Here is a 10,884-nt window from a genome sequence, read left to right as displayed (position 1 = left end):
TATGTATGGCTAATTGCAAATTTGGTGAGACGTGTCGGATTTCAGGAGGTCCACACAGTCTGAGACAGCGGTAGCCCCGCTGCGCTCCATACCCAGGTGAAAGTCACCGTTTCTGGGTTAGCTACTGGACAGATACCCTAACGTCTTACAAAGCTAACGCTTGTGTCCAATTTCAATGTAATGCATTTTTGTGAATAGGAGGGCTTTCGTTAGCTGCTAGTTTCCATTCAATCCTATTGGTAGCTAAAGATCGAGGCTAGCTAGCTAGCTAGCTACACTTTCTGGAGCTCCGTCAGGGCGGGTATGGAGCGCTGCGGGCTTCTGGTCGTGACGGAGATCCATTTAGCTCACAGCGAGCCGGGGTCTATGAATGAGGACACGCCTGGTGGCGAGGCAGCACCGGGCGCTGTCACATTAGCCTGCTGAGCTCCTGCTGAACTGCGACAAAATTTGCAATTAGCCATACATTTTCGTAAAACGGCCCATATTTGACCTCTACATAGTTGATTTCTCGCATAAAAAAGTCTCAGAAGTGAATTTAATAATTAAATAGCAGACCTCTGGAGATCTGCGTGACCTAGCTAGATTCAGAAGACTAAGCTGACCTCAGGTCAGTGGTGTAGCCTATGCAAATGTTGGGGCGTGACAAAGACTAGGAGTTGAGAAGTTGATGTCAACTTTTAGCTTTGTTGAGATTCGCCCGTTTTCAGCAGCAGTTTCAAATTGTGAGATTTGCAGAGGAAAGGGGTGTCAATGGTATTTTGAGGTTCTATGTATGTCTTATTTACCCTCCAAACTGTCGTTTTTCAACTATGACAAGGTAAAATCGGTTTTGCATTCTATCACCCCTTTAACCCCTGCTTTACCACCCGACACTCTGCCAGCTGAATCTGACTGTCACCTTCTTCTTCTTTGCTGCACCAGCTGCTGATTGGCTCCTTTCTTTCTTCTCAAATCGGAACAGGAAGCCATGTGCCAAACCATAAAACAGAAAACATGCAACATGCAGCAAAGATAAGCAAATAGTTACTTGGTTTTTATTTATTAATTTTAACTAAAGTCTCTGGGTGGTAAAAAAGAGTCATCAGAGGACCTGATCACTAATGTGTCTATGAAGCATTTTCTGAACATGTTCATATAGTGAGGAGATTTAAAAAAATGTTTTTCTAAAACAGCATTCTGAGTTGTAGAGTTTTTGCTTTGTCTTTTTTTTGGGAGACCAGAGGGGAGTACATTACAGTAATCTATGGCCTGCTGGTGATGAAAGCGTACATTATAGTCTTTCACTGTTCTCTGAAGAGAAAAATTACCTGACCTTGCTATATTTCATAGGTGAGAGAAAGCAGTTTGTCCACATCTTTAATGCTATTATGCCGAGACCACACACACAGACACACACACACACACACACACACACGCACGCACGCACGCACGCACGCACGCACGCACGCACGCACACACACACACACACACACACACACACACACACACACAGTATTTTGTGATTAGAAGCATTAGAAGATTTAAACTTAGGTGCTGGACAAAGTCATGGCCCATTTAGTAAGGAACAAATAATAATAATAACAAACAAAAACTCAAGGAATGGAAGAAATATGCTTTTTCAGGCAAAACTAAAGCCACAGGTAGTGATGAAATGCTCCCCCCCATGTAGACTTTTCATTCGATGTAATTAGAGAGTTGTTGTACGCCACATTAGAGGCTTCGGTGACAAATGACTTAACGAGCTACGCAGGGAGTCCTAATTATTCTGCAATTAGAAATGTAATTATGGGTTGCTCCAACGGCTTGCTTGCTAGTTGGCTAGCAGTGTGAGGGAGCAGAGACAGAGTGAGCACCACATTTAAATGCCAGCTAATCTGTCACACATGGAAAGGTGCATAGGCCTCAAATCACAGCCCTTTGTGGACTGTATGGGACACGAGTTTAGGCACTAAGGTTTGTAATTTATCACTGCAAACCCACACTGGGTTAAAATACTGCTTCAAATGTACCTAAAACAAGTAACAACCAGTTACCAGTTACAATTGCTGTTCTAAGGTACCAGACAGAGTTGTCAAGTGTTGATCCAGAGGCAGGCAGGTAATGGGTTGTAATTGGATTTCCCTCAGCCTCTCAGTGTTATGTTAGTAGTTATTAGGTTACTAAGCAAATTTACAGCTCTATGTGATCATCTCATGGAGGTCAGAAAGTTAAGAACAAGACGATACCATAGGCTTTTGTTAAAGCTCAAACCAATATTACCATATCAGAGACCTAAGGGTCAGAGTCTGATGTTGTGTGTGTTCTGCAGCAACAAGCTATCCATTTAAGCTAAATGTTTTGGCTTGATTGAAATAAAGTAAGATGTCTGACAACAGAGCAAACAAGTCTGAAGTCATTTATCAATATGCTGTTTGTACCCGGACAGGAAGCTGAACAGGGATGATATTTATGCAGCAGTTTCAGCCAATCAAATAATTTATAATGGATTTTATTTTACAGGTCTGTTATTTGCTAATAATTTCATGGTTTCTTAGAAAGAGCTGTAATTTGGTACAAATGACAGAAAAAAAGAGACACAAAGTTCTGAGATTGATTGCGTTAGTTTGTTGTGTTGAGTTTAAAAGCAGTTGTTGATTTCCAACCGAATTTCTGCTACATTTTTACCTCAAGTACATATTAATTCCTCATTAATTAGGTCTAATTCTATGTTTATCTGTAGACAATTTTCACATTTTGCATGTTCAGCTGACCTGTGCATTGACTCTTTTCTAAAAAAGTCTAAAAAAAGACTCTAGGATCTTTTAATTTATTGGAATTGATGAGTTGGAAAAGTACCTGAACTATCCATCTCTTGAGTTTTAAGTTTTTAATGGATTTTAAGTCTACACAAAAATCTACACAAAGGCATTGGAGCTGAACTACACACTTTGACCTTTCCTCAAAAAAAACTTGCCTCCAGCAGTAACAACACTACTGAGCAGTTGGGTGTCTTCAAAATAGGTATAATAGAATAATTTTGTAAATAATTTGTAAAGGTTACAAAATTCAAGAACAAAAACACATTACTCTGATGTATGTCTGGCAATAAAGTTAATGATTGATGATGATTACAGTTACAACACTGCTGGGCTAAATAATATTATTCAGTGTCACAGTGCACAGTGGACGCCAGGGTAACAATGGCAATGCTTTCATTCACAGGCGTTAATTCCAAATAATTTCCAAGTAGTTTCTCGGAAAGAACTATGTTATTATGATCTAATGATGGCTATTCTAGGGTCCTGGACTGTTTTTGGACTAACAATTTGTTTTAGCACATTTTCTAGCTTTAGGTTAGACATTTGCACAGATTTGGTCCAAACCATGCAAGGTCATGGATATAATGTATGTGTGTGATGCCATATTGATCCCTGAGGGAGATAATTCATTTTTTTCAGCAGGGGTAGCAGTGTAGAGTCAGATGCACAACAGTAACCTTGCACCTGATATTATTTCAGTGCCTTGCAGACAAATGATTACATGGCCAAATAATTTGCATGATATTATTTGTATGTTTCTATATTAACATACTTTTTTTTAATAATTGAATATGGTGATCAATATATGCTTTCAATGGTTTTAGTGACTGAGATTCCCTTGGCTCTTTCATGACATTGTCTTCCTCACAGGAAAACAAGCTACAAAATATATGAGCATATTGTTCATCGTTTCAGGGTCAGTGTGAGTGTGTGTGCTTGCCATGCTCGCAGGCAGTGTTGGGACCCATGCCTACAGTACTATCTTGTAGTAATGAGGCATTTGTGCAAGAGGGTATAGTCCTACTAACCCTATCCTGAGCTCTGGATGAACTGCCAGCCTGGCAGCCTCACTCTGTCTTTAACCATTCCAAGGCCCAGCTCTTTTGGAAGCTTTGGGCTACATTTTAAATTGGTGTCCAAACTACACACAATAGTTCAGAAGCACTATTTATGTATGACATGCCTCTCAAAAGTATATTTATTACAATTCTATATATATTCATGAGCCACGTTGCAGGTTTAGATACATTAAACATCAATAACTTGAAAGAGCTTTTTGCTATTGGACGATGATGCATTCTTTCTAGCATTTTTATGTGCTAACAAACAAAATAAAAATATGAGTATCAAGGCAACTGCTGTGAAAAAAAATTGTGACACCAACACATTTGGGATCAGACTTTTAATTGGACTTAAATTCACATAAATAACATTGGTTCATATATATTTTGTATATTATACAACTTTATATAATATATATTTCCCCCTATGATATACATTCCTCTCTGGCTAAAATTATCTCTCATATCTACGGAAACAGAAAGCCTTGCATGAATGCAACGCAGCTCTTTTGTGCTGTTTATCAAGGTACAAATGCCAAAATGAGAGGAGCATTTCTCATGAGTTGTAAAAAATAATTTCCCAAGTTACACAAACAGAAAAGCAAAAAAGGAGAGTCTATTGCATTGTCTCTAGGGTATTACACTGCACTACAAGGAGTGGGTAGCTATTGAAAATCATTCACTGTATATATTCTACTGTATTGACTTGTGACACAAAGAAAGAAAGAGCACTGCAAACTGTTTGATATGCATGGCAATATCTACGTGTTCATGGTTCCTTTTTTTGCAAAAAAAAGAGGATATGCTTGACTCAAGATAAGAAACCGCATCATAAAGATAAGGAAAGAATTATGAACCTGTAGCAAGGTCACGTAATCATGCAGTGACCCAGCCAAGCACGCTTGCACAGATGAGTTGAGCTTGTCAGTCTGGATCACAAATCAACACATGGCCGTTTCGAGCCTGTGACCGACATTATTCAACAAGATGGGTGGATATCTGGAAGTCAGGAAACATTCATTAATCTCCCTGACAGAAAAAACATAACCCTCCCCCCTTATACTGGAGCGCCTCCTGCGTTGTCTTTGACCAGTGGATTATCTCTGTTGCCTGTAGCGCTCATGCAATCAATACCTCCATCACACAATCATGACTGACGCATCACCACACAGTTGCACTAAGTAAACACTGCAGGTTGAAAGGTGCACTGGGAGGTCATCACATGTCATATTTTCACTACCTTTCCATAGCTGAGAGTTTATCACTGAAACTTTGCTTTAATTCATGATTAAGTAACCAAGTTACTAGCAAATGATTGAAATCAGTTTGCCTGTATTTTTTATGTCAAGGAAATCATATCTTGTCAATACAAATGTTACATGACATTCAACATTATAAGTACATACCTGGTGATGTGTTAAGAGATTGAAAATGGCCATGAGGTGACAAATCTAACAAGACGGTATGTAAAACATCAGCTTTTTTATCACAATCCCTCCCTACTGCTTCCTGCTACACACTCTCTTAAATCTGCATAAACTATGATACACATTTGATTGTCTGAATCAGAGCCGCTACCTGAATATCAAACCAGAGAGAAACTGTCACTGTCACCCACACCAGGCCTTCAAATCCAAATAAAAAGCAAATAATGGATCCGGCTACAGCTGCTATGTGAATAGTGATGGGTGACAAACAGAGGTCAGGTCTGTTGTAAGCGAAGGTGAGTCAGTATTTGATGAAAAACAAGATTTAGTGAACTTGAAAAAGCTACTTAAAATACCCAGTAAACTGGTGTGGGATCCTACAATGTTTCATGCATTTATCATGACAAGGCCAACTTAAACGAAACATGACGTGTGTTGGTTTGTGTGTATATGTGCCTGTGTGTGTGTGTGTGTGTGTTAACAAATCACAGAGAAAAACACAATCATGCCATGACATTGCGACAGACAGCAAGTTAAAGTGTTAAGCCCCTCCTTCTCTGAATAGTCGACAACAGAGCAAAGTTTTTTTTTTTAAACTTCTATTAGTTTATCATAATTTCATCATGATAAAAATCGCATAAACATCATCATAATCGTATCCCTTTTCTAAACAAGATAAAGTTACTAGGTGCTGTTGAAAAGAGCCATGGGGAGGGAAAGTCACTTGTGTTCAAAGCACAGTGCAAAAACCTTTTAACTTTACAGCAGGGGCTTCTGTTTCATTACACTAGATTAGGTGTTAGCACATTTTTTTTAAACTACAGTGTTTTATTGCAATACTTTATTATGGTTAATATCCTGTAACCATTATTAATTTTAGACTATAAATCAATTTTGAAATATGCAACACATTCTCACACCCAACTCGTAAAATAAGGACGTTCGGTCAGGAGCCTTTCTCGTTCTTATTGACGTTAAAAGTCTCCTTTAGCGTCTCATGTAAACGTGCTTGGTCGCCACTATTGCCGTCCCTTTTGACGTGCTTGGTCGGGATGGTTGGGTTTAGGAAAGGGTCGTGGGTGGGCGTATGGTTCTGTGACACGCGGGAGGAAAGAAAAAAGCGACTCTATAAAGCGACTCCAGCAAGGTGGGGAGGACGCCTCACACGCCGGGAGACGGCCGCGGGTGAAGCGCGACAATGACGGAATCGCGGAGGTTGGGTTTAGGAGAAAAACAACGGGGAAAGGACGCCTCAAAAGCCGGGAAACACACGCCGGAGACGGGGGAAACAAAACGCCACACGCGGGACGCGAACCCGGGAAGGACGCCTCAAAAGCCGAGAAACACACGGCGGAGACGGGGAAACAAAACGCCACACGCGGGACGTGAACCCGGGGAAGGACGCCTCAAAAGCCGGGAAACACACGCCGGAGACGGGGAAACAAAACACCACACGCGGGGCGCGAACCCGAGTCTCCTGAGTGAAAGTCCGGTGTTTCACCCATCCACCACAACCAACCTCCTCATGCAACAATTTCTCCTTACATACCACTCGCTAAATCTCATCCAACTGCGGCTCTCCCCAGTACGTTACACAAATACGCCGAAGGGTGCCTTTTTCGTCGCATCAGACGCTGAAGGCCACTGACCAAACGTACTTATTTTACGAGTTTGGAATGAGAACGGGTTGAAATATAAGTAGGAAAATAAGGTGATGTATATTTTTCAGAGGAGGCTTTCACAGCCAGCAGTAGTGCTAGTTGTCACTTTGCCTCCCCATTACATCCCTGCCTCTCAGCTCCATCTACTTTAATACTCATAGAGGGGAAATAGTGTTAATCAAAAAGTGCATCATGAATATGTTGAGATTAATAATAAAAGTAAACGATCTTTTTTGTCATAAATAACACTTTTTTCCTATAATATTCAATAAACCTCTTATTATACAAGTCGAGTAGTCACATGAACATCTTGTTCATATCTGGGAGCAAAGTTAACACTTCCTGATACTCGGAAGCTACAACCAGCCAACACAAACAGGACCGCTGTGTCAAAACTAGCAGGAAGATCAAGGAAAAGACTTTAGCAACGACCACTTACAGCTACTGAGGCTACAACACATGAACAGTGATGTGAAGCAATACAAAATGTCCACAGCTAGCATGTATTTGCGTTAGCAAGATGGTAGCATGTAGTTCACACATTAAAGTGGATTCAAAGAAGGCACATCCTCATTTAAAGGAAGATATGTTTTGGGACACATGCTTATTCCCTTTCTTGTCAAGAGTTAGATTAGAAGAATATTTGCACGCTAATAAAGCTAGCAGTTAGCTTAGTTTATAAGAAAGGCGGGAAACACAGGGAAACTGCTAGTCTGGCTCAGTCCAAAGGTAAAAAACCATTGTACACATAATATCTCATTTGTTTACTGAGAAATGTAAAATCGACACTAGTTTTACAGGAAGTTATGTGCTGGAACTAGACTGGAGGCCGCCCAGTCTTTATGCTATGCTAAACTAACCTGGCTGCTGGCTCTAGCTTCATGTACAAATATGAGAGTGGTATTGATCTTCTCATATAACTCTTGCCAAGAAAACAGATAACTGACATATCAGTTAAAATGTCTGCAGTCTTCATTGGATTTTTGGATCTGCATTGTTTTGTTTTTTAATCTACCACAGCTGAGAAGTAATCTCACTGTTCAAATGTTGTAACTTCAAACTCTAAATGGAAGATGAGAATATTCCTTCCTTGGTCTTCAGCCTAGGGTCAATTCAGGAGGAAGATAAATCAAAAAGGAAGACCTTAAATGGTCATTAAAACCAGATGCCCAGCCCTGCCCTGAGTGACGCTAGGACATCAGATGATTTTAGGTCTACTGATGTTTGTGGTCAAGAGACCTTGTTCCCACTGATGGATTAGCAAAGCATTGGATCGCTACAAACTAACAGGACTGACATTTTTCCAGACTGGTGTGCATATCTTCAACACTTTCTAAATCCATAAGAAAGTAACTGGTCCTCGCTAAATGCAGAGAATAGAACTCAGTCGCACTGTCAACGTCTTTCAGCTCCCAATCAACCAGTCACCGGGCCCTTGGTGGGCCTTTTCTCAGTGGCAGGTCTTCATCCCGGTCAAGTATGGAGACTCTTGTCGGCACAGGCCCATCTGCTGCTGTTGCTGCTCTTGAAGATCTGAGGCCAAACCATCAACAAAGTCGGGGACGGGTAGCCCTGAGAGTATCATGACTGACTTGTTCCAGATCATGAAAGTGGGTACAACGGGCAGGAGGAAGGAGATTTCAAAGGTGTGAATGTGCTGGGAGTTCATGGCATCATAGAAGGACAGTGAATTGTTGTCGTAGTCCAGCAGGACACCCAGCCGCCTCAGCTGCAGGCTTGCCTCCACCAGCATCTCCTTGCCGTCATGGCGCACCATAAAGTTGTTGTTGCAGCGCGAGAACACCCATGAGGATGAGTTCTTGCCACTCCATTCATTTTTCGGGGCTGATTTGTAAGCAACGCCGATGGCATACCTGCAGGGAAGGAACATTTTAGAATGCATTAGTGATCTGAAATGAGTGTCCTCCTTAATGACTTTACTTGCACAGTCAAGCAACCTCATGCTGAGGACACACAAGATAGGCTCGGGCCCTTTGGGTCTTTCCTGCATGAAGAGGTCTACTTCAGAGCCAATTAGTGAAAAGAATATAAAAAGGATAAGAGTATACACTGTGTGTGGTGAGAGTGTCTGTTGTGTGTGTGGGTTTGCATAACAGCCTAGATTTAAATTCCCTAAAGAAAGACATTACAGTTTATCGGGCCTACTTGCAGGCTTATATAATGCACTCTTCTGCATGTGTGTTTCTTACCATGTGGATGCTCCCAGCAGAACCTCCCAGTAGTGACACCCGCTGTCAATGAAGACGTTACCAGCTGCGCCATAAGAGCCTGTGCCACTGAAGCGCTCCGGGGTGTGGCTCTTCTTCAGTGAGCTCTCGTCTTTCTCCATGGTCAGACAGTCATTGGACAGACGCAGCTTCTTGTGGGCCGTCTTTGGGTCTAACTTAAAGGGTTGACCTGTGAAGAGACAGCATTTTGTGCTTTAAAGGGTCTTTTACTGTGTTGGCAGCTAATGATGATAATGATGACATAATCATCATTATCACCAACATCATCATGCTTTCTTTGGCAAAATAGCACCTCTATCTAAAATCAGAGTTCACAAAGTGTCTTTCTGAAAGGTATAAAACTGTAACATGATGCAACATACATGGAGACAAAAATAACTACATTAAGAATAATATATCAAATTAAAATGAGTTATATAAAAGCAAGGCTAATAAAATCCCTGCATTCCCTTAATGTAATCACTGTAGATCACAGATCACAGTCTTTTTATCATGTTATAAGATATTTTCCTATCTATGTACATGAGATGGCAACAACTGGAAGCCAAGTCATCATGTGTACGTTTTAGCTTTAACTTTGCCTTGTGTAGATGTTCTTGTTGAACATATCTAAGCTCTGGCTACAGAGTTTCTTTCTTTATCATAAACTCAATGCAAAAGAAAATCTGAAATCTAACGTTTTTGAACAATTTCCAATTTAAATGTTTTGTGTTTGTGATCCCTCGATATTGTCACGTGGAAAAAGGCAGAAGATACCACAAGATCAGAAGGCGAAAGAGCTGAGAGTAAGAATAAAACTTAGAGCAAGATTTTAAGTCAGAGTGGCGGCAAAAGATGAAAATAAATAGAAAGTGGGGTGAGAAGTGCTCGCAGAGAACTCACAGAGAGAGACAGAAGAGGAGAATGTTTGAAATACAAGGGCAAGAGTCTAAACTTCAAAGCCTCTTGCAGCCTTTAGTGAAAACATTTCATAACAGTGGAGGAAGCCGCCCGGCATTCTCCTCTGTGCCTACCATCACACAGACTTGGAAAGTAGCTGAAGGAAATAGCCTTCACTTCCACTGCAGTAGGTAGCTGTCGGGGCTATCCAGTGAAAATGCTGCTATCCGGTTGCAACAATTCAATTTGCAATGACACCAGTAATTTGGGTGTAATGGGTGGAAAATTGAGAGGGTGAAAGTAAGTGAGTGGAAGAGAGAGAGACAGAGAGAGAGAGAGAGAGTGAGAGAGTGAGGAGTTAGGGAGTGAGGAGGAGAGGAGAAGTTAAGGGGATAATATGAGGCTGAAGATTCAGCAGAGGATCCCCTCTCTATGTCCGTAATGTGTGTGTGTGTAGGCTTCATGGAGGTCAGCCACGTCCCTTCCAGACCTGACATTTAACTCTGACACCTCTCATTTCATCTCTCAGCCTCCCTGAGCCTCCCACGGCTTAATGAGCGACACAATGAGGACCCCGACTCCTCTTCCCCTCCCTCTATCTGTCCTTCCCTTCATCTTTCTTCCCCCATTCTCTCATTCTCATCCTCTCTCCTCTCTCACACACTCCCCTCCAATAATCCGCGTGGTGAGTGTGTGTTACCACGTGTGGATATGAGACGACAAGGCCAATGTGCTGCTGGCAGCCAATTACATTAATGCGCTCTCTTCTTTGAACTGCTTATCGCTGCCAGCGCAGCCATTTCCAA

At 41.4% G+C, this 10,884-nt stretch overlaps 1 protein-coding gene across 3 annotated transcripts in view; it reads right to left on the bottom strand.

Moving 5' to 3' along the window:
• Positions 1-6,685: 6,685 nt before the first annotated feature.
• The window catches only part of mid2 (midline 2), a 167,994-nt gene continuing 163,795 nt past the window's right edge, over positions 6,686-10,884 (bottom strand). For all 3 annotated transcript variants that reach the window (XM_039813358.1, XM_039813357.1, XM_039813359.1), the window contains 2 exons: positions 9,161-9,368; positions 6,686-8,824 (listed from right to left, as the gene is read on the bottom strand). In XM_039813358.1, the coding sequence (XP_039669292.1) occupies positions 8,401-8,824; positions 9,161-9,368 (632 nt within the window). In that variant the 3' untranslated portion in view covers positions 6,686-8,400. The remainder of the gene's footprint in view (positions 8,825-9,160; positions 9,369-10,884) is intronic.

This window comes from Perca fluviatilis, chromosome 10 (assembly GCF_010015445.1).
Source record: "Perca fluviatilis chromosome 10, GENO_Pfluv_1.0, whole genome shotgun sequence".
Lineage (NCBI taxonomy): Eukaryota > Metazoa > Chordata > Actinopteri > Perciformes > Percidae > Perca > Perca fluviatilis.
This window is presented reverse-complemented; position numbering and strand designations above follow the sequence as displayed.